Source organism: Schistocerca serialis, chromosome 2 (genome assembly GCF_023864345.2).
Source record: "Schistocerca serialis cubense isolate TAMUIC-IGC-003099 chromosome 2, iqSchSeri2.2, whole genome shotgun sequence".
NCBI classification, from domain to species: domain Eukaryota; kingdom Metazoa; phylum Arthropoda; class Insecta; order Orthoptera; family Acrididae; genus Schistocerca; species Schistocerca serialis.
In genome coordinates, this window is record NC_064639.1 from 641,794,423 (window position 1) to 641,819,882 (window position 25,460).

The window sequence follows — 25,460 nt, forward strand, 5'->3', positions numbered from 1 at the left end:
TAAACTTGACTACATGGATGATAAGTCCTTCCCTGCCATCATTCCTGTGGCACCATTTTCAGGAACTACTCCTTGCACATGCCAGGAGATACAGCATCCTCCTCTGGCATCTACTGGTGACAGCGCACATCCTCGGAAACCTTCTCCACACAAATCCACAGATCAGAGACCGGACACCAGTCACCGAGCGAGGTGGTGCAGTGGTTAGACACTGGACTCGCATTCGGGAGGACGACGGTTCAATCCCATCTCCAGCCATCCTGATTTAGGTTTTCCGTGATTTCCCTAAATCGCTTCAGGCAAACGCCGGGATGGTTCCTTTGAAAGGGCACGCCCGATTTCCTTCCCCATCCTTCCCTCACCCGAGCTTGCGCTCCGTCTCTAATGACCTCGTTGTCGACGGAACGTTAAACACTAATCTCCTCCTCCTCCTCCTGGACACCAGCCAGTGACTGAAGGAGCCATGGACTATGGGACACATAACACCCCACTCTATTTGCTACATTCACAACTAATTTCCTTATGTTCTGTGATCTCTGTAACTCTCCAAGAAACACACTTCACTGATGACCATCCCCCGTCTCTTCGAGTTCATTGAGCATTCAGTCAGAACCACACTACCCCAGAGAGAGAGAATTTGGAGCATTGTGTACATTGGTTTGCACAGATGTCATCATTGAATGGATTGTCCTCTGTACCATGTAGCAAGCAATAGCAGTGTGAGTTCAAACCACCTGAGCAATCACCATTTGTAACATTTAATTAATTCCAAGCAAGGCACTTCCTTACCTTGAGATGAATACCTTAATCCAACAACTCTTCCGCACTTCATTGCATCTGGTAGGGTTCTCCTGATTGAAAGCTTCTTTTTGATCATGATCTGTGTCTCCTCAATGATGGCAGTTATAACCACTTCAGTGCCACCTATGGCACCTTTTCTACTGTTGACTTTATAATCTCTTCCCCTGTCTTGTGCCTTTGCTATAGTGGTGCTACACTACTGTCTTTATGACAGTGATCGCTTTCTGTTGATTCCTGGTGCTTTCTTGTCACCGCCTGATGGACCAGGTATGTGTTGAGCTCATCAAAGAGCTGACTGGAAGTTGCATGTCTCTGTTGAAAAGCTTGCCCCCATCTCCATAAGACTGCATCGACAAGGTTATGGAAGCTGTCTCTGACGCAGTTACCTGTTCTGTTGGAACATCTATCTCCCTTTCAACAGGCCCTCTCTGCCACTGGCCAGTGCCCTGATGAACCAAATACATTGCAACAGCTATTCAGGTTATTGAAAGGTCCTGCAACATCTCAAGCAACAGCCTTCACAGATCACCCTCCTCACTTTGAAGTGGATATGTGTTAAGGTATGCAATCTAATTAAACACAGTAAGAAGGAATGCTGGGAGTGCTATGTCTTCTCACTGGAGCCATCACACTTTATCTATACTCCATGACTGGAACTCCCCATCAATTTTTATTCATCAGTTTCTATCCCACTGGTTGTTTTGGGATAGAGTTACTACATCATTCAGCTCCCTATGGGTCTAAGAGAACAGTGTCCCATAGAGCTTTATGCTGAGTGTTACACTCTTCCTCACCACTGTCAATGGGCTAGCAACCTCCACCATACCACTGGTCACCTCTGTGCTGTGTGTCAAAGACTTTGGCATTTGATATAGCTCCCAGTCTGCAGCCTTTACAGAACATCAGCTTCGAGGTGCCATCTGAAGGGCCTCCACGAGGACCCTTTCCCTTGGCTTCCAGTTGTCTGCTACAAAAACCTTAGTTACATGTTTCTGTGATCATACTGTGGTCCATCCTGACCCCGAACTCTACTCGGGTACCCAGCACTTGGATGTTGTTGCTCAGTCTCAATTTTTGAAGTATTTCTTTGATAAAAATCTGATGTATGTTCGTCAGCTAGTGACTAGCTGCATGTGGAAGCTTAATGCCCTCGGCTTTCTTGTTCACACCACTTGGGGTGTGGATTGCACAACTCTACACCATATTTACCAGGCCCTGATCTTGTCCTTATTGGAATGTAGTTGCAGGTTTTCAGCTTTGTAATTGTTGGATACAGGCCATCATCATGCAGTAAGAATGGTCACTAGTGTGTTCTGAGCAAGTCCTGTAGACAGTCCCCTTGTTAAATCAAGGATCTTCCCTCTTTAGTTCTGATAGCACCAACTTTAACTCACTCAAGCAATCACCATCTAACAATTTCCTAGTCATCCATCGTTTCAAATTACTGTTGCGTGCAAGGGACATCGACCCACTGACATCCACTGTTTAGGGTGGGGATTTCCGGTTGGAATGTGGCTCAAGGCCCTCTTTCGGAAAACCCCCATCTTAACTTCCTTTGTATGTTCTACCTGCCCTTCCTCTCCCTCAGTTACAGTTAACACCCAAAATAGTACTGTATAATTGATTAGAGGTAGGCACAGCACGTGAAAGTGTATGCCACATTTTACCTACAGAATTACCTGTGAGAAAGCTTTATCTAAGACAAGTGCCACATTTGTTGATTGCCACTGAAAAACATTTGAAAGTAAATTACTCACCAATGTTTGGGACTGTTCCAGAAAAAATCCAGCTGGTTTTTTTTTCTGGTTAGTTACTGTGGATGAGCTGTAGGTCTACCAATAAAAGCAGAGGGCAGAAGTAAGGAACACAGCATTCTGCACCAAAAGAGGTTAAATAGATTCCATCCGTCCTAAGACTATAGCCAGTTGTTTTCTGGATGAAAAATATATTATTCTTATTGATTACTTGGCAAACTAAGAAACAACTTACAAATACTACTGGACCAGCTGGATTCAAAGGTACCTATAAAACAGAGTGAATTGCAGAATGAGAAAATACACCTGCCCAGTACTTTGTCAATGGGAAATCGGTGTTATTGTCCATAGAGTTTGTTGAACCATCCATCATATTACCCCATTAATGCCCACACACATTTTTTCCCTAATTTTGATTAATATTTTTCCTATTATTTGTTTTTGTGCATAAACATGGCATTATTTTGAAACTTGCATATTGTTTAGGCCCTTTACCATTACATATGATATGTCATATGTGAGACAGTAATATATAGCACAACAGTGGCCTTGGAAGATATTGTATGTAGTCCACTCACAGCTATTTCTTAGACAGTACAGACATTTTAATAAGGGGATTGGTAAACTGTGTACATTTTAGAAACTAAATTTGTCCTTTAAAACAGCATTTTCTTAATTTATATCTAATTACAAGTTTTTTACTTCACAAAACATTTGTTAGAATGTAAATTTACACTGCACTTTACACAGTGGATTTTAACACATTTTCCACAAGATACAAAAGAATGTTGGGCACTTTGTTTCTCAACATGGTGGTTCACTCCATCGTCATGGACTTCCTGAGGTACCGGCTTCTGTCTTCTCGGGGCTACAGCATCTTGTGTTCCTATCTGCAGAGCTGTCATTAATGCCAGTGTTATTTTTCAGACAAAATCTAAGAACAGTGAACAGTTCTTTTTTTTTTTTACAATAACCACATGTTCACCATTGAACCATGTAAGCAGAATATGAATCAGGGCCATCACCAATTTTACTAAATTCGAATTCTGTATAGGCCTCAATGCAGATCAAACAGATCTGCTCCCCACATACTATGGTTACAGTTGTAGATGAAATTTAATTGCAGAATGCCAATCCACCTTATATTTTTTCCACTGTAGTACTGGCTGTGTGTGTGTGTGTGTGTGTGTGTGTGTGTGTGTAGATTAGATTGTGTGTGTGTGTGTGTGTGTGTGTGTGTGTGTGTGTGTGTGTGTGTAGATTAGATTGTAGCATCTTGTATGTTTGTACCAATTGTTTTTTGGTTATCACATAAGTTATTGTCAAAAACCATAAGTGTGGCATTGTTTTCCTGTAATTTTTGGGCAACTACTGGTTTTGGTTCATACAATGTAAAATCATCCACACTGAAATACCAACAATTGCGAAGAAATAGGCTTAACGAAAAGCCTCCTTCAGAAAAGAAAGGAAAACACACACACACACACACGCACACCTCATGCAAATGTGATAGCTATCTCCAGCCATTGGGAATGGGGAAGAGTATGTCTGCGGGGGGGAGGGGGGCAGGGATAGCAACACTGTCTGGCAGAGCAGTCCAAGGACTGCTATAGAAAGCGGCAGGACAAGGCTGCCAGGGTCATGTTGGGAGGTGGAAGGGGGCAGGTGGGAAAGGAGAACAGCAGAGAGCAGAAAAGACTGGTGGGTGCATTAGCAGAGAGAGCACAATGAGGGTGAGTGACATGAATTGGGAGGTAATACTTCTGAGAGGGCAGAAAGTGTTGAGTGGAAGTTGTGGGGACAGCAGGTTACCGTAAGTTGAGGCTGGTGTAATTTCAGAAGTGAAGAATGTATAGTAAGTATAATTCCCATGAAAACAGTTCAGAAAAACTTTTGATGAAGGGGAGGATGCAGATGGCCTGGGTTGTGAAGCAGCCATTAAAATCAAGTGTGTTATGTTCAGCTGCATGTTGTGCCACAGGTTGGTCCGCTTTGTTCGTGATCACAGTGTGGCGATAGCCATTCATACTGGTGGACAGCTTGTTGGTAGTCTTGCAAATATAAAAAGCCATGAAATGATTGCAGCAAAGCTGGTATTGACAGGGCTGCTTTCACAGGTGACTCGGCCTCTGATGGGGTAGGATAAGCCTGTGACAGGACTAGAATAAGAAGTGGTGGATGAGTGGATTGGGCAGGACTTGCTTCTGGAGCTTCAACAGGGGTATGATCCCTGTATTAGGATGGACTGGGATGTAGTGGAGGTTGGGTGGGCAATGGAACACCACTTTAGGAGGGGTTGGAAGGATCTCGAGCTGGAAGCCCTCATTTCAGCATGTGATGATATGTAATCAAAGCCGTTACCAAGAATGTGGTTCAGTTGTTCCATTAGACGAAGGTGTCACTCCTTTGTTATTGGTTCTTGGGGTTGTGTGGGGTATGGTGCAGAAAACCTGTTTGTGGATGAGATCTGGGAGATAGAGCCTGTTTGTGAAGGACTTTGTGAGACCTTCAGCATACTGGGCAGGGGAGTTCTTGTCTACATCTGCATCTACATATATACTCCGCTAGCCACCAAGAGGTGTGTGGTGGAGGGCACTACTTGCACCAAAGTCGTATTTTCTCCCCCTCTGTTCCACTCACAGATTGTGCGAGGGAAAAACGACTGTCGGAACGCCTCAGTACGAGCTCTAATTTCCCTTATCTTTGAATGGTGATCATTGTGCGATTTGAAAGTTGGTGGTAATAATATATGCTCTACATCCTCGACGAAGGTCGTATTTTGGGATTTAGTGAGCAACCCCTTTCGTTTAACTTGTCGTCTATTTGTGAGTGTGTCCCACTTCACACTTTCTCTGATATTTGTAATGCTCTCTTGATGGCTAAATGTACCAGTCATGAATCTTGCTGCTCTTCTTTGGGCCTTCTCAATCTTTTGAATCAAACTTAACTGGTAAGAGTCCCATACAGATGAACAATACTCTAAGACTAGACAAACTAAAATATTGTAAGCAGTTTCCTTTGTTGAAGGACTGCATCGATTCAGGATTCTACCAATAAACCACAGTCTAGAGTTCACCTTACGTGTTACATGTGTAATCCGAGCTTTCCATTTGAGATCATTTCGAATAGTCACACCCAGATACTTGACAGATGTTACCACGTCCAAAGACTGGGCATTTATTTAGTACTCGTACATTAATGGGGATTTTCACTTTGTTATACACACTAGGTTACATTTACTAATATTGAAAGATAACTACACTACCCATTTATTTTCTGTAAATCCTCATTGATTTGTTCACAACTTTCGTGTGATACTACTTTCCTGTAGACCACAGCATCATCGGCAAACAGTTTAATGCCACTGTCAGTACCATCAATCAGATCATTTATGTAAATCGTAAAAAGCAGTGGACCTATAATGCTGCTCTGAGCCACACCTGATGTTATGCATGTTTCAGTTGACGTCTCGCCATTCAGGACGACATAGTGCTCTCTGCCTGTTACAAAACTTTCTATCCAACCACATATGTCATCAGATAGGCTGTAAGCGTGCACTTTTTGGAGCAAGCGACAGTGTGGCACTGAGTTGAATGCCTTTCGAGGAATATGGCATCAACCCGGGAGTCGGTATCTAGAGCCTAATATATATCATGTACAGAGAGGGCCAGCTGTGTCTCGTATGACTGCTGTTTCCTAAAACTGTGCTGGTTTCTGCGGATAAGCTTCTCAGAGTCTAGAAAGGTCATTATGTCTGAACACAATGGCTGGTAATTATGTGCATACGATTTTATACCCCTTTTATAGATTGCTATGACCTGGTCCTACTTCCAGTCCTGTGGAACTTTATGCTGTTCCAATGATCTCTGATAGATGATGGATAAGAATGGTGCTATATTTGTGCATAGTCAGCACAAAATATTACAGGGATGGGAATGGTGCTGCAGTCCTCTACTGTAAACAAGGTTTTTAAAACTAGGTTTAGAATTTCGGCATTCTGATTATCATCATCTGTTACATTACCCGTACTGTCAGCAAGAGAAGGTATTGAATTATTTGTAGCATTCATAGATTTTACGTAGGACCAAAATTTTTGGGAGCAATTTTTAGAATCTGCAGATAAAATATTGCTTTCAAATTCGTTAAAAGAATCTCTCATTGGCCTTTTGACAGCTGCTTTCATTTTGCATAATTTCTGTTTGTCAGTGGGGCAGTGACTATGTTTAAAATGACTGTGCAAAATTCTCTGCTTTCTCGGCAAGTTCCTAATATGTTTGTTGAAGCAAGGTGGATCCTTTCCCTCCCCTATATTTTTGCTAGGCACATATTTCTCTAGCACGTGGTGGACAATACCTCCTCCCCCCCCCCCCTCCCCCCTCCCCCCTCCCCAACTTCCACTGACAACTGACGACACAGAAGCCACGACGACATTATAGTCGCTAACACCTTCTTCTAGATTAACTTCCTCAATAAGGTGAGGTCTGTTTGTTGCCAAGATATCTAATATGTTCCCATCTCGAGTTAGTTTTCATACCAGTTGCTCAAGGATGTACCGTATGCCACTGCAGATATATCACCCTCAGGTGTCCAGGCTGTATGGGATGGATTTTTTGGTGTGGAAGGGTTAGCAGCTGTCAAAATGCAGGTACTGTTTGTGGTTGGGAGGACCAGGAAGGACTGAGGATACGATGTCTTTGGCTCCAAGTACAGATCAACAACATATCATCAATGAAACTGAACCAGACCAGGGTTTTGGGACTTTGGGAGACTGGGAAGGTTTCCTTTAGATGGCCCATATAAAGACAGGCATAGGAGGGTGCCATGCGGATCATAGCTGTGCTGCAGGTTTGTTTATATACCTTTCCTTCAATGGAGAAGTAATTGAGTGTTAGGATAAAATTAGTAAGGTGTATGAGGAATGAGGTAGTGGTTTGAAGTCTGAAGGATGTTGAGAGATATAGTGTTCAATAGTAGCAACACTATGGGTGTGGGGGTTGATGGTGTATAAGGAAATGGTGTCTACAGGGTTCCAGGCAGTAATGTGGTGGGGAGTTGGTGAAGGAAGTGGTTGGCATCTTTGATGTGGGAGGCCAGATTTTGGGCAATAGATAGGAGGCATTGGTCAGTGAGAACTGAAATTCTTTCAGTGGTGGCACAAGAATGAGCTACAATGGGGCATGCTGGTTTGTTTTGTTTGTGAATTTTGAGGAACCTGTAGAAGGTGTGTGTGCAGGATGTCATTGGAATGAGGAGGGAATTGAATTGGATTGGATTGTGGCATCACTGAATTATCTTTCTGCACATGCTTTTCCTGCCAGGTTACTTCATCTGTAAATCTTTTTCTTTTACCTCTCAAATTTCTATGACTAATTAATCTGTGGGTTTAAGAACAAAATATTGGGTCATGTACAGTATTTGTTAATTTGTTCATCTTTTCTACTCTCTCATCACAAATATTAGTGTGTTTTGTCAGTCATTATGTTCAGCAGCAGTATGCTTAATTGTCTTGACTGGTGTGTTGTGGAATAGGACTCTATTACCTAGTTTCATAATATATATTGCATCATCTTTGTCATTATTAGCCTCATCCCTATCACCATCTTGTCCACCTGCCAGAGGAACCAGAAGCATTTCAGCTTCATCATTGGGATCAGTTCCTTGACATCTATCAACATTTTCTTCACCCTTCACCTCTGCAAACCACTTCAAATTCGTTTCTGTGTCATTCGTATAACAGACAGTAAACTTCACACAACTTCACACCATATGTTATATCAGTTTTAAAGCAAATTAAATGCAATTCTAATATAAATTCTTAAAGCAAGTTTATTGTCAATCATTTGACTTTAAATTACAAATGAAACTGTGACCTCAAACTTAAGAGTTTGTTTTCTTTTATACATCCATGCCATGATGTCAGTAATACGCAGGTCTTAACTACAATTAGTTATTTCTCACGTAGAAAACTAATACCAACCAAACTCACTGATGTCAACTCTTTCAAAAAAGATACAGTAATACTCACAATGGGTAACTTTCAAAATTTAAAAATCTCTTTCCATGATACGAAATTTTAAACTTAGTATTCACCGTATGATAGTCAAGTGATGGGAATTAATGGGTTAATCAGAATTGGTAGCCTCCAACTGCCAGATATTGCCACACCTACAGAAATTTTTGACAGAAAAAGTCTTTGTTTGGTGAAAAGGTAATTACACATAAATGTGATATACTCAATGGGCAGTATTTAACAAAGTGGACTGCATTGCAAGTAAAGCACATCTTTGACCTAAAAAAAATCCATAGTTTTCACTAACAGGCCGGGAACTGTGCCGGCTTGCTATCTTATTCCTTCTGCACATTGGATGTGACCAGACTGAAAACTGAAACAAAGTGGTTTCACAGTTGGCTGTAAAAAAATTATTTTATCAGGAAAAGTGTGTAATTGGTAAGAACTAAAAAGAAAAACTGGAGATAAAAGGCTGAAGGTAAACCCTATCTTCAGACAAGACATGTTGGCCACTTTTGTACTAAGTCATGCTAGAATATTTCTCTTGGTACTGGAAACAACAGGAAATGGGATGGGGGTCATGTTTTATGGACACAGAGAGATTTCAGCTAATAACACTGAAAGTCATTTTTATGAGATCTAGTTGATAAGGTATGCACAGATTCAGACGGATTGCTATAAGAGATAAAAAATAAAGAACAGCATCAGATTACTTGAAACTACAAACTTAAAAATAATTAATAAACCCTCCTGAACAGAGGAGAGAAGTATTGCTGTAGGGCCATATGAGGGAGTAAAAAAAAAATGGGGTGGAGCTTGGGGAGTACTCATTTCGGCCACTAGGCGTATATAGCACAACTCATTGCCAATTCAGTCCCACCTGTGTTGTTGAGCTGGCATGCTCGGTTCATCTGCAATGATTGTCTTGTTCTTGTTTCTTGTTTTGTTATAACAAGTTTAAGTGAACAGTGTGCAGCTGTGAAATTTTGTTTCCTAATCAGTAAAAATGTTGCTGAAACTGTTTTGATGTTGAAAACAGCTATCAAGATGATGCTATGGAAAAAACTCAAGTGTAAGAGTGGTTTGCTCAATTTAAGAATGGCGACATGTCGATTGGTAACAGACCTCGTTCTGGACCTTCATCAACTGCCTGAATCATTCAGAGTTTGTTCCAGCAAGTCAGACTGTCAATCAGATCTTTTATTTGGAAGTTTTAAGAATATAGCACATCAGTGTTCATCAAAAAAGACCTGATTTGGGGCAGGCAGGAGACTGGTTCTTTCACCACAACAATGCACCTACACACACAGCCATCTTTGATAGTTTTTGGCAAAAAATGGCACAGTTCCACTGCCCCATGGATGCTACTCACCTGACCTGGCTCCGTGTGTCTTTTATTTCCACACGTGAAAAGGGGCATGAAAGTGGCACCGATTTGATAACATTGAAAAGGTAAAGAAAAAACAAGGGAGGAGCTGTCAGCCATTTCTAAAGATGACTACAAAACAGGTTTCCAACAGTGGAAGCACCGGTAGGACAAATGTATTAGTTGTAATGGAGAGTATTTTGAAGGGGATAAGGTTGTTTTGCAAACTATTTGCATAGCTTTTAAAATTTCTTTTGCTGGACAGGGGGAGGGGGGGGGGGGGCGAGGGCGAGCAGTGGGCTATGATACCCTCTCGTATGTTATTTATTGTGACTGTCTACAGTGTCATAAAAGTCTTCGATTTCCAAAATTGTATCTGTCTTATCGTAAATTTAGGGACCATCTTAATAACAATCATAATATACTACTATATAACAACACTGAGCAAATGAGAATTCTTTTAGACAAATTCTAAAGAATATTAGCAAAGAATATAGGAATTGTTGATTGGCACATTGGTGCAAAACATCATGTTGTTAGACACTGTCAAAGTGGCGAAACACTTGAGCATTACACCATATTGAACTATATTAAACTAGAACCAAAGGTAATCTTATGTTAGGTTCTTAATGCAGTCTTTTTTCTTTCTTAATTTTGTATTTATTTTTCATTTTGTTCTTAACACCTTTCTTATTTTTTCATTGAAGTTTATGAAGTTGTATGTGCTATATAACCTCTTTAATTGAAACTGGTAGGTGAATAAGAATTTAAGATATAATAGGAATGACTTGTGATGGGTAAATTATTTAAATAATATTTGTGTGATACATGATTCATTGTTACAGGGACATGCATGTATAGTATACAAGCACATGATGGAGCGGTTTTGTCTTTGACATACTCAGCAAGTTACGTAATTAGTCTGGGATCTGATGAGAGGCTTTGTGTGTGGGAAAGATTTCAAGGTCATCTTCTCAATACCATCAATCTAGTGAGTAACTTCAATTGGTTGTTTTATTATTAACATTAATGATTTCCACTTCAGGCTTTCATTTATTGCTTCTTGATAGACAGTATCTGTAAAGTTACATTTTTAGGCCAGATCTGTTACAGTGTAAGAATCAGACAAGAAAGTTTGTTTCATTGTTATCCATTAGATAACACAATGAGAATAGAAGATATAATGTGAAATTTGCCATGCTATTCTTGCTTAACATTATTTCATTTAAAATCAGTAGAATAGTGACTAAAAATTAAAATGCAAAAGAAGAGTAAAGACAAAAATTTTGAGTGGCAGACAGCCTGTTAGTGTACAAAGTTGGTATGTAGTTTTGATACATTTTGGGTACATTTTATGTATGCAAATATTCAAACTTTGATGTATCTGCTACAGTGGCAAATGCTGGGATGCATGTTAACTGTCACTCTGAAAGTAATCCCTCAGGCTGTGCTTAAGCCATGTGTCCCCAGAATGCTTTCTTCCAAGAGTGCTAGTCCTACACGCTATACAGCAGAGCTACTCTGAAGTTCAGAAGGTAGGGGATTGAGGTACTGGTGGAAGTAAAGATATGAGAGCTGGTCATGAGTCACGCACAGATAGCTCAGTTGGTAGAGCACTAGCCCATTCAAGGCAGAGTTCTCATTGACTTACTGTTCCATTGGCTCTTGGTAGAATATTTTATACATTGTGAATGAAAACACACATGATGCTGGTGTAATATTCTACAGTATTTTATTATTTATCTTACAAACTGGTCTTTGGCTCTCACTCCATCATCACGTACAAATTTTTGTAGGATCAAAGATTTTAAATAGTGCATCTACCTATTAACCCAGTTTCCACAGATTATTTTTTATTTTGGCATAAAACAAGAGAAATTATTTCAGTGAAAATGTGATGTAAGATTATTTAACTTAGATAAAATATGTGGCAATTTAACTAATGAACTATGAAACAAATCACAATAATTGTTCTGAGAAGAAAATAAATTGAACAATAGACTTTGGTGACACTTCATTAAGGAGTGGCTGAACCAAATAATTTTGTCTTTAACAAGTCCTATGTTACAGACAGATATGATATACTAGTGAGATTAAGCAGGTAACTGAAGCAGCTGTGATTGCATAAAGTAAAATTTTCAACAGCCCGAGTGAAATTATAGTAACTGAAATAAAGAAAAAAATGGGGCATGTGAGTTGGAGGGATAATTTACAACATGGCCTGGCTGAGATTATCTACATCTACAGTTATACTCTGCAAACCATCGTTAGTTGCATTGCAGAGGATATTTCACATTGTACCAGTTATTTTGGTTTTTTCCTGTTCCAGTCACATATGGAGCATGGGAAGAATGATTGCTTAAGTGACTCTGTGTGTGCAGTAATTTTACCCACAACTGAACCAATGTGCTCATTCAATTTCATACCCCTAAAAATTGTTAAGCCCAGGTATTTGTATGAGTTGGCCAATTCGACCAGTGACTTATTAAAATTATAGTTACAAGTTACTACATTTTTTCATTTTGTGAAGTGCGAAATTTTGCATTTCTGAACATTTGGAGCAAATTGCCAATCTCTGCACCATGTTGAAATCTTATCAAGTCTGACTGAGTATTTCTGCAGCTTCTTTCAGATAGTACTTCATTAAAGATAACTGCCTCATCTGCAAAAATCCTGATTTTACTATTAATATTGTCCGTAAGGTCACTAATACACAGTATGAACAGCAAGGATCCCAACACACTTCCCTGGGGCACACCCGAAGTTACTTCCACACCTGACGATGACTGTCTATCCAAGATAACATGCTGTGTCCTCCCTACTAAAAAGTCCTCAATCCAGTCACATATTTTACATGATACCCCATATGATGATACTTTTGACAATAAGCATAGATGCGGTACAGAGTCAAATGTTTTTCGGAAATCAAGAAATATGCCATCTACCTGGTTGTCTTGATCCAAGCTTTCAGTATGTCATTCAAGTTGGGTTTCACAGGATCAATGTTTTCAAAATTTATGCTGGCTGGAATTGAGAAGGTCATTCCCTTCAAGATATGTCATTATGTTTGACGTTAGAATATGTTCTAAGATTCTACAGCAAATCAATGTCAAGGATATTGTACAGTAGTTTTGTGGATCACTTCTACTACCCATTTTGTAGATGGGTGTGACATGTGTCTTTTTCCCAAGGACTGGCATGGTTTTTTTGTTCAAGGGACAATCTGACAGGGATTCCATCAAGGCCTCAAGCTTTGTTCGGTTTTAATGATTCCAGCTGTTTCTCAACACCACTGACTCTAGTACTTATTTCATTCATATTTTCATTGGTACGAGAATTAAATTTGGGCAATTTTCCACGTTTGAAAGTGGAGTTGAGTAATTCTACAGTTTCAGTTCTTGTCTCATTTGTTAGGGGCTGGACACTAACTGTAGTGCCACTAACAGTCTTCACACACACAACCAGAATTTCTTTGGGTTCTATGAAAGATAATTATTGCTTTCTTGACAGTCAAACACATTTCATTCAGCTTCTCTCTATCTATAGGGGACTGACGGCCTTAGATGTTAAGTCCCATAGTGCTTAGAGCCAATCTCTATTTATATGCTTTGTTTTATATCTGCGACACAGTAATCTGCTTCTTTAGAAGTTTGTTTTACTATGGAGGTTTCCTCTTATTGTGAACTGTTTTACTGGATACATATCTATCCACTGCGAGGTCAGCTATTCTTTTAAACTTGAGTCAGAGTTCCTCTACATTTTACACTCTCTGATTTTACATTTCCCATGATAGTACACCATAAATTTGTAGCCACTCTGAAAAACTCATAAGATCAATGCTAAAAATTCCCTCTTTTTTTATGTTTCTTCCTATTAACGTTTATGCAATTCTGTGCTCTTACTCGATATCTCACTTGACATTTGAGGTGACTGAACAAGTTATAAGTGGCACAAAAGACAGACGGTTCACACCATGCATAACGGCAGGTTAAAAGGAATATTTTAGGCTGCTGCAGGAGGGGTGTAGCGTGAGAGAGGAAATGCTGATGTAATCTACAATCGGTATTGCCAACACAGCTTGCAACATTTAGCTTCACCGCTCAATGATGATGGATCGAGGAAGTCTCACACTACTTTTTGCAGGAACTGACATAATCATGATGTAGTGACACTGTGTGGGTGACCAGGAACGAGGTTATTGATTTGTTGATCACTGTAGCGTCAAGTTGATGTTTATTATGGACATGTTAGTGACGGAGAATCTCTGTTGTAGCAAGAACTTTTTAGGGGCATATGTTTGTGATTGTACAATGTGCAAAGTATTTGTGATGAGAAAGAATATGAATGTTATTGCTCATCATTTTACTTCCATCAGTTTAAGTTATCATCTTAGGTTCTTGCTGGACCACACACTAGGAAATCACCACATATTCAGAAATAAACAGCAAAATATTTGTAACAAGGAAGAATATAAATTTTATTGCTGCTTGTTCCACTCACATAAATGTATGCTGTCCTCTTACGTTTCTACCTAACCACACACTGGAAAATGACCACACATTCAGAAATAAATGGGCAATTATTTATTTCAACCTTTGTTCTCTAACAACACATAAATGCTTAACAAATTTGAATATTGCAGAACATATTGTATTACAATCGTAACAAACATGATAACAGTGCTAAGTTAAAAATAATAATAGTAGTAGTAGTAGTAATAATAATAATAATAATAATAATAATAATAATAATAATAATAATACAGACAAAAAATAGGAATAGATAATACAAAAATTAAAGAAGAACTAAAAGAAAAATATAGACAAACAAAAATACTGAAAACAGAATTGACAGCAAGAAACAAGACAAAAGCTATAAATACTCATGCTATACCAATATTGACCTACTCATTTGGAGTAGTGAAATGGAGTAACACAGACCTAGAAGCACTCAATACACTTACACGTTCACAATGCCACAAGTATAGAATACATCACATACATTCAGCAACAGAAAGATTCACATTAAGCAGAAAGGAAGGAGGAAGGGGATTTATCGATATAAAAAACCTACATTATGGACAGGTAGACAATTTAAGAAAATTCTTTCTAGAACGAGCAGAAACTAGCAAAATACACAAAGCAATCACTCATATAAATACATCGGCTACACCACTGCAATTTCATAACCACTTCTACAACCCTTTAGATCACATAACATCAGCAGATATGAAGAAAGTAAATTGGAAAAAGGAAACACTACATGGCAAGCACCCGTATCATCTAACACAGCCACACATCGATCAAGACGCATCCAACACATGGCTAAGAGAAGGCAATATGTACAGTGAGATGGAAGGATTCATGATTGCAATACAGGATCAAACAATAAACACCAGATATTACAGCAAGCATATTATTAAAGATCCCAATACCACATCAGATAAATGCAGACTTTGCAAACAACAAATAGAAACAGTAGATCACATCACAAGCGGATATACAATACTAGCAAATACAGAATACCCCAGAAGACATGACAATGTAGCAAAAATAATACATCAACAGCTTGCCTTACAACATAAACTTATAAAACAACACGTTCCCACATACAAGTGCACCACAAAATGTACTGGAGAATGATGAATACAAATTATACTGGAACAGAACCATTATAACAGATAAAACACCACCACATAACAAACCTGACATCATACTCACCAATAAAAAGAAGAAATTAACACAACTAATCGAAATATCCATACCCAATACAACAAATATACAAAAGAAAACAGAAGAAAAAATTGAAAAATACATCCAACTGGCTGAGGAAGTCAAGGACATGTGGCATTAGGATAAAGTTGACATTATACCAATTATACTATCAACTACAGGAGTCATACTACACAATATCCACCAGTACATCAATGCAATACAGCTACATCCAAACTTATATATACAACTACAGAAATCTGTAATTATTGATACATGTTCAATTACCCGAAAGTTCCTAAATACAATATAACATATATTGTACAGTTAAAAGGAAGTCATGCTTGATCAAGGTCCACGTCACTTTCCATTTTTGACCAGACATAACGTCTGAGAAAAGAAAGAAATAATAATAATAATATTGGCATGTATTGAGTTGCGAATCTCTAACTTCTAACTCACAACATCTAACTCGCCTAACCGTGACGTGATGCATTACACTACAGCTTACTCCTCAGAATTGTGTATCGTGTTTAAGTTATCATAAAATCTCTTGAAACTTTATATCATTGATGCTTCATTAATTGACATTTAATAATAGTATAACGTATTTATCATATGATACAATGCGTCATTGCTTTGAATGGTATACAGCACACGTACATCACACACTACCAAGGAAATGAATAATCGAAGTGCACACAGTTCACACAGGGGTCGTTCACAAGCACCCGCAAAAGTTGGTAGCCAAAAGCCCACTAGTGACATAACCACTGCAAAAAATAGTGTGATGCCACGTCTAAACTGCCACTGATAACACGTTTCTGCTGGAAACGTTATTTCTTACAGTGTTTCACATCTGTTTACAACTTTGTTTTTTGTCTCTGTTTCTGTCCACATTGGCGGCAAACATTTCTCTGTGTATTCACATTTTTTGCAATGCTGTTTGTTGTATTGTTTTTGTATTGTCTGCCACATCGTATCTAGAGATGAGGAAACTGTAATATGTGCTGTTGCATTGTTAATATGAAAAGGTTTATGCAAACAAAATGAAAGATGTTGTTGTCGTTTGTTACTTTTTTATTTATTTATTTATTGTGGCTTGTGACCTGAAGCCATAAGCATCTCTCAGTGTTTCGTAGTTTTAAAGAACAAGGTTGTGCTTGTCAAAGAATTTCATAATTAACTTAAAAACTAAGATATTATTTTGATCGAGAGTTTGTATACTAGTTGGTGATCTCAATAAAATTGGATTAGTTGTTGTATGAAATCGATTCAAGAAAGAAAGAAATTTCAGGAAAGCAATTACAACCAGACATGCTATTAGTCTTAGCTTTCTGTCAACGGGAGAGTCGTTTCAGAGTGATGAATATTTATTTCACATTTCAAAGCAACGTATGATAAACGGTCTAATTTTCTTTTCTACACAGTCTTTCTCAGTATTCTACCACATGTACAGCAGTTTTCTGCAGTGCGTCTTGTTTTATTGTTGTTCTTGTACTGCTTGCTTCATATATTCTGTAAGCAGCCATCAGCCTGGTACAGCGATAACAACTCAACAGTCTGCTGCCTTGTTCACTGCTTTTTTGTTGCCCCCCTCTCCGAAAAACTTAATACAGTGTGAGGAAATAAAACACCTAACCACTCTATACAACAGATGATACAATACAGTCGTTGCTACAAATAGATGCTTCCGTGTTTTGAAAGATGTTTCCAATGGGTGTCCACATCAGGTAGCTAGAAACACTTTTTGAAAACATGTTTAAAGTTTAGTGTGTAGGAGTCTTGAAGTGTACTTGACCCAATTAAACTACCTTTGGCTATAGAAGGAAAGCACACACCCCCATGTGATAGATTCCAACACCTTTCACCATATTTCACAGTTTTAGATTTAATCCCCTATGTTCTTCAATTTTTGATTTTTTTCTGGGTAAACGAAAAGGAAAGATGACTCAAAAACACATGTTTCAATGTATAATTTATGCTCATAGCATGTTGGAAAATAGCTTGATTACCTTTTACCCAACCGAGTGTGGTGGCACAGTGGTTAGCACACTGGATCTGCATTTGGAAGAACAATAGTTCAAATCTGCATCCAGCCACCCTGATTTAGGTTTTCCATAATTTCCCTGAATCGCTTCAGGCAATTACCAGGATGGTCCCTTTGGAAGGGCACGGCCGATTTCCTTCCACAATCCGAGCTTGTACTCTGTCTCCAATGACCTCACTGTCAACGGGGCATTAAACGCTAATCTCCTCCTCATCATTGTTTTACCCAGATACCAATTTCAACTTTTTGGTGAGTTTTTAGTTGCTTTTTTGTATCTGTGATTTCTTAAGAACTGGTGTGATTCATTACCAAAACTATTGTATGAACTTTGTACTTTACATTTAATTTCCATCACTTATACATATTTTATACAATGTATTGGTGAGGATTATAGTTTTTAATCACATATGACAATTGCATATGTTTTTTCTCATATTTTGGAGGTTTTAACATTTTACACAATTCTAAATTTTCCTCAGTTTTGTGGTGTTTTGAGTCTAGACCCCACAAAAATGTAAAAGAGGTGTTTCACTGTATATTTGTATGCTTTTTTAGTTGCCGTTTGTACTTTGGTCCTCATTGTTGCACAACAGCGTCATGGTCACCAATACCAGTTTCAACGTGGACAACATGAAAGAGGTCAGGTCTATTTGTTGCCATTGGGGTATTTCCATTATGAATGGGGTTCATAACTATCTGTTGTCGGTAATTTTCAGAGAGGGCATTTATTAATGCTTTACATGATGTCTTATCATGTCCATCACTAACAAAACTGTAATTTTCCCAATTAATTGTTGGATAATTAAAGTCTCCACTGATGATTACAGTATGATTGGGGAACTTACATACAAGTGAACTGAGGTTTTTAATGTCCCTTATTTCAGTGCCGTTCATCTTCCTTCCTTTATGGATGTGATGTAAGACATCATGTTGCACTTTGTAACTATGTCCTTCTTTAAGCAGGTGGTCGGCAAAAGAAGAGTCTCCTTTTTTAAGTTTCCAATGTCTATGGTTTTCTTTCAAGTAGGTGCACATTGCTCTGCCTGACTGACCTTTACAGAATTTGCTACAATTACAGGTGATTTTGTGTTTTCTACTCTTTTTCCAAAAGTGAAGTGCTGACTTCGCCACTGGGCAAAAGTGTCCAGCAGTATTGTGTACGTAGAATAATGTTTCCAAGTTCCTAGATTGGTTTGAGGTGGTGCGTTGAGAACAGGGTAAGAAAGTACACTTGCTGTTTCTGCTTTTTGTGCATTTTGGAATCTAACAAGGCAGAAGTGTTGCCGTTGTTTCATTGTCTTTAATTCAGGTTGGCAGTTGTTACCTCTCATGGGGACTGATACTAGGTGAATGAAAGGCAGCATGTTAATGGATCACTGAGTGTTGAGAATTAGCAGGTATTACAATATCTGTGATGGGTTTCCTGTAATTCTTGGAAGTATGAATATGATCACCAGTGTCTATGGTTAGATCTAAATAGTTTATGCTGTTACCCCCAAAACTCCAATGTGAATTTTATGCAGTTGTGTTTAGAACTTAGCTGCTTGAGGAATGTTTGAAGTAGTTTTGTGGTACCCGTCCGTAAGTGCCGCACATCCTCAACATACCTAGATCAGTATCCAAGATCAGAAGAGAGTGGGTTCTTTTCCAAGAACTGTTTTTAAAAATGCTGCAATCTCATCTGAAATGTTCTGTTGCAGTTCTTGAAGACTGTGAGTTGTTGCAATACACCTTAGGCTTGAGGGATCCCACAAAAAGTAATAGCACACTGACTGATCAGGTGATCTGGGTGGCCAGCTAGGCCCATGACCAGACTGACCTCTGCTAACAACTCTGTCAGGTGTGAAGATTGAATAAATGTGCTCCAATGTTTGACCGGCTGTATGGGCAGTTGTTCCATCCTGTTGGAAATAACTAGATCTTTTCCTCCTCTGTTAATGCGTCCAGTCGTGTACACTTATCCTGGCCACTTTTATGTACCCCACTGTGTATATTAGTGAATAAGTTGCTGGCATCAAAAGAAACTAGATTGGCAGTAGATGGAATTTGTATGTCTTTTAACTTGTTCACTAAGTAAGCTGAATTAAGAATACCATGACTAGATTTGACTTGGTTTTGATTTTGATCAGGTCATTTATTTCTCTGGCTGATTCATAACGTGGAAGACACAACAGGACAGATTGGGATGTTCTCTTTATGGAGATTAGGGAGGGCATTCTCTGTGGAAGTAGTGGGATTCATGTTAGTGAGCAAGTAGGTATCAGAGTCTAATATTATACTTTTAGACCGTTTAAGAACACTTTTAATGATAAAATTGTGTGGGATCTTTTCAGCATCTGTTGGAAGTTGGCAGAATTTAGGTAATCTTCCACTTTGTTGAAATATTCACATTTGTTCATTTAGATGAAAATAATTTCATTTGCTAAATATGATTACTAATCCAGAATGAGATTTTCACTCTGCAGTGGAGTGTGCGCTGATATGAAACTTCCTGGCAGATTAAAACTGTGTGCCCGTCCGAGACTCGAACTCGGGACCTTTGCCTTTCGCGGGCAAGTGCTCTACCATCTGAGCTACCGAAGCATGACTCACGCCCGGTACTCACAGCTTTACTTCTGCCAGTATCTCGTCTCCTACCTTCCAAACTTTACAGAAGCTCTCCTTTCTTTCAGGAGTGCTAGTTCTGCAGGGTCGCAGGAGAGCTTCTGTAAAGTTTGGAAGGTAGGAGACGAGATACTGGCAGAAGTAAAGCTGTGAGTACCGGGCGTGAGTCGTGCTTCGGTAGCTCAGATGGTAGAGCACTTGCCCGCGAAAGGCAAAGGTCCCAAGTTCGAGTCTCGGTCGGGCACACAGTTTTAATCTGCCAGGAAGTTTCATGATTACTAATCTTTTTTTCCTGAAATTGTTATTCCCAGTTGCTTTTTGGAAACTTTTTGTGATGAGGCATTTCCCGGTACATTGAGTTCTTGTTTGATCATTTTTAATACTGACAAATTTTTAGAATGTTGATATGTATTTATGTATCTGCTGTTTAGAGTAGCTACCTAGTGCAGTGTCAGTAACTGTAGCTTCTCAGTGCAGGTGACTGCTGGGATAGCAGTATTTAAGTTTTGAAACCACACATCACATTTTGTGCACATATCACTATCTTCAGGTTGTGCACCAAGTGCATCTACATTATATGCTTCACAAAGTTTTGAAGATGTTGCTCATGTAAAACTTGTTTCAATTTCGTCCACTTTTCTATTTACATACTGTTTTCTTCTTGTGCTTTTTACCTTTCCTGGACGTTTAAGAGGGGATATAGTAGGGGCTACAGCAGAAACGCTAACATTCAATGGATCAACAACTTCGCACCCTGGAATATAAACATCTGCTCTGTCTTCTTCAGTTTCACATTCGGTTGATGGTGATCGTTCAGGTGGGATGTCACTAAATTTCTTTGTGTAGTGTGCTGTGTTGTCCGAAACAAGACACATCCAGGGCGAAAGCACCACAAGCACAAAGATGCGAGCTGGTGGCGGTACCATAGACACCCGCCACTTGTGCGAGTTCCACCAGCACCATGGGCGCTGAGGATGAAGATATCAACTTTGCTTCAGCAAATTGCTGGCCGAGTACAATCCACCAGTGACTGGACGACAGCGTACAGAAGCCTACTCGAAAGATAGAAGAGCAGCTCTTATCCATTTAGTTATAGATCATTGTCTGGACTGACATATAAGGAAATGGCCCCATAAGACATGTCAAAAACTACACTGTTAATTTTTTACACAGGAAGAAGACAGTGAAAGAAATGCACTGTCATAATTTTAGTTGCTAAGAAGCACTGCCCCTCAGGAGGTCCACAACTCTTTTGTGGATACGTGCGTAGTGAGCACGGGGCCCCGAGCTAATGTGGCCCTCCTTCCTTTCTGGGCTGCATACCTTCCTTTTCCGCATCCTTCCCTATCCCCCATCTTCACCCCCCCTCCCCTCATCTCTGGCTCTTTCCTTCCCCTTCTCCCCATTCTGGGAGTATGGTTTGTGCCTACATCCGGAGGCGGACGCTCGTAAATGTAACGCATTCTTCGCCTTCTCTGCTTGTATGTCTTTATCCTTCCTTCGTCCTTCTTTTCCTTACCTCTTCTCTTTACCCTTTTCTCCGCTGCGGCGTTTGAGACCTCTCTTCTTTCCTCTCCCTTTCTTTGTTTTTCCCTTTCTCTTTCTTCCTCCCTGTGCATGTCTGAAGGCCGACCCACGCATTTTCGTGCGTAGCCGGTGACGGGGTAACGCATAATTCCCCGCCCCAGGTAGACAGGTAGGACACGTACGTACCCCCTGGTAACGGCCAGGCCCAGGGAGGGGTGATTACCCGAGCTGATACCTTCCGAAAGTGCCGATTGGTCCCTGCGTCCGTTTGTCGGGAAGTGTGACCTGAGGTGTGAACAATGACCTAAGGCGGGAGTGCCCTCAGAGAGGGCCCCCACAAGGGAGAAGCGCGCCATCGGAGACACCGGTAATCATGGGGGATTCTTCCGCAATGGTTTCCTCATCTTCCACTATGTCCGCTCACAAGCGTAAGTTCACTGAGTCTCAACCACAGACAGTTCTTCCATCGTGGCCACAGTTCCTTGTTGTTTCTCGGTCTGACGAAGGTCACGACTTCTCCACGGTCAACCCTTTCATTATTCAGAAAGGTGTCGACGCAATTGCAGGTCCTGTAAAGTCTTGTTCCAGATTACGGAATGGCACCTTGTTAGAAACAGTCAGTGCCCTCCAGGCACAAAAACTTCTGCGTACTTCACTGCTCCACACCTTCCCTGTCCGGGTTGAAGTGCACCGCACTTTAAATTCCTCACGTGGAGTCGTTTATACATGCTCCCTCGACGGATTGGCTGACGAGGAAATTCAGCACCACCTGTCTGACCAGGGCGTAACAGCTGTTCATAGAGTTATGAAAAGAGTTGACACGAACATTGTTCCAACCTGTACTGTCTTCTTGACATTTGACAGAGTTCAACTCCCATCGAAAATAAAAGCAGGCTATGAAATAATTTCCGTTCGCCCCTATGTCCCAAACCCTACGCGTTGCTATCGGTGCCAGTGGTTCAATCACACCAGCGAGTCCTATTCCAACCCGGCCAAATGTGTTACGTATGGCAAGGATGCCCATGAGGGTGCTTGTCCACCTCCATCCCCTCGTTGCATCAACTGTATGGGTGACCACGCTGCTTCCTCTCGAGATTTCCCAATTTTTAAGGACGAAAAGCTCATTCAGGAAATCAGAGTGAAGGAAAAGGTGTCGACCTTTGCTGCTCGAAAATTATTCGCAAGTCGAAAGCCCACTGTGCCTCAGACAGGAAAATACAGCACTGTCCTTGCCTCTCCTCGGCTAACAAAGGAGGCGGCCACGCAGACTTGTGATCTCACCTTTAGTGACACGGTCGTCAGATCGGCCAGCGCAAAGATCGCCCGTTCAACCTCCCCACTTTCGCCTGCTCAATCTATGGCTCACTCTTCATAGGGTTCTGCTAAATCTCGATCCCAAAAGTCAGACACCTGGACTTCCAAAAAAGAGCATACTCGTGAAGATTTTTTACGTACCCCAACTTCACAACCATCGGTTCCTCCTCCATCTAAACATCATGTTTCCAAGAAAGCTAATAAGAAACAGAGTTCCTCTCCTTCTCCGCCACGGCGTGTCTCATCTACAGCACCACCTGGTGGTAACGCCCTCGGCCGTCTTCTGTGCCGCCGAGGCGCACTGCTGGCGGCGAATCAACCGACCAATCGCTGGTGGCAGGAGCTGCTCCTGAACAACCTATGGATCAGGATCTTTTGCCTTCGGCTGAGTGCCGTTCCACGCTGTCGGTCGCAAGCTCTGAGCAGTCGTTGAGTTGACGGCAACCTTGGTCACATTCTTCCATTTTCTGTCCACCCTATGTCCATTATCCATTGGAATATCCGCGGCATTCGAGCCAATCAGGATGAATTGACGATCCTCCTACGATCCTACTCGCCGGTCATCTTCTGTCTTCAGGAAACAAAGCTGCGTCCCCACGACCGCTTTGTCTTCCCCATTTTCAGTCAGTCCGATTTGATCTCCCCTCTGTTGAAGGCACTCCAGCACATGGAGGACTCATGATTCTTTTCCATAATACTCTCCATTACCACCCAATCCCATTAAACACTTCCTTCCAAGCAGTCGCTGTCTGTCTTTCCCTTTCTGGATACACCTTCTCTCTTTGTACTGTATACATTCCATCGTCCACATCAATGGCACGAGCTGATCTCCTTCATCTTCTTGGTCAGCTTCCAGCCCCCTATTTGCTGGTTGGGGGCTTCAATGCCCACCACCCGCTTTGGGGATCTCCACCTTTCGGTTGGTACTGTTCCGCTAGCTCGGCGCTTCGAATGGTTCGCCCTTGCTGATACACACTCCAGTGACCACTTTCCATGTGTCCTTCGATTGCAGCCACAACTGCCATATATGCACCCGAGATGCTGGAAGTTTGCCCAAGCTGATTGGACACTTTTTTCGTCTCTAGCGACATTCGATGACCGTCAGTTTCCTAGCGTCTACGATGAGGTCACTCATATTACAGACGTTATTCTTACAGCTGCGAAACATTCAATACAATGCAACTCCGAACTGCCCCGGCGCCCCCCAGTTCCTTGGTGAACGAGGCATGCCGTGACGCAATACGTGAGCGACGACGTGCTCTCGCGTTTTCCGCCACCATCCTACTTTGGCTAACTGTATCCGCTATAAGCAGTCCCGTGCGCGATGCCGTCGCGTCATCCGCGATAGCAAGAAGGCAAGCTGGACATTCTTTACTAGCTCATTTAACACCTTCACTCCCTCCTCGGAAGTTTGGAGGATTCGACGGTTATCTGGCGCGCCTAGTTTCTCCCCGGTCTCTGGGCTCACTGTCGCGCATGATACATTAGTGGACCCCGGCGCAATTTCTAACTCATTGGGTCAACACTTTGGTGAGATTTCGAGCTCACCCAATTACCCGCCAGCGTTTTTCCCGAAGAAACGTGCAACCTCTTGCTTTCTCCTCTCAAAATTGCGAAAGCTATAATACTGTTTTCTCCATGCGGGAACTCCAACATGCACTCTCTTCTTCTCGCTCCTCCGCCCCAGGACTGGATGGTATCCACATCCAAATGTTGCTACATTTATCAACCCATAGTCTGCGTTACCTCCTTCGCCTTTATAATCAAATTTGGACCGACAGTACTTTTCCCAGACGATGGCGGGAAGCTATCGTCGTTCCTGTTCCGAAACCTGGAAAGGACAAACATCTCCCCTCTAGCTATCGCCCCATTTCTCTCACGAGTAGTGTATGTAAGGTTTTGGAGCGTATGGTGAATTGCCGTTTAGCCTGGTGGCTGGAGTCCCGCAGTCTTTTAACACCTGCCCAATGCGGATTCCGAAAGCATCGTTCTGCAGTTGACCATCTTGTTGCTCTCTCCACTTGTATCATGAACAATTTTCTCCGGAAACGCCAAACAGTAGCAATATTTTTTGATCTGGAGAGAGCATACGATACCTGTTGGAGGACAGGCATCCTCCGCACACTGTTCTCTTGGGGCTTTCGAGGTCGGCTGCCACTATTTCTTCGCAAATTTATTGCAGAGCGCACATTTAGAGTGCGGGTGAACACTACTCTCTCCCGTACTTTCTCCCAAGAAAACGGAGTACCCCAGGGCTCCGTGCTAAGTGTTGTACTGTTTGCCATTGCCGTAAATCCAATTATGGACTGTCTCCTTCCCGATG

General features: G+C 40.9%; 1 protein-coding gene across 1 annotated transcript in view; it reads left to right on the forward strand.

Annotated features, from left to right (window-relative positions):
• The window catches only part of LOC126457717 (sterol regulatory element-binding protein cleavage-activating protein), a 229,539-nt gene that overhangs the window by 176,288 nt on the left and 27,791 nt on the right, over positions 1–25,460 (forward strand). Inside the window, exon 21 of the mRNA XM_050094254.1 lies at positions 10,777–10,922. Coding sequence (XP_049950211.1) covers positions 10,777–10,922 — 146 coding nt within the window. The remainder of the gene's footprint in view (positions 1–10,776; positions 10,923–25,460) is intronic.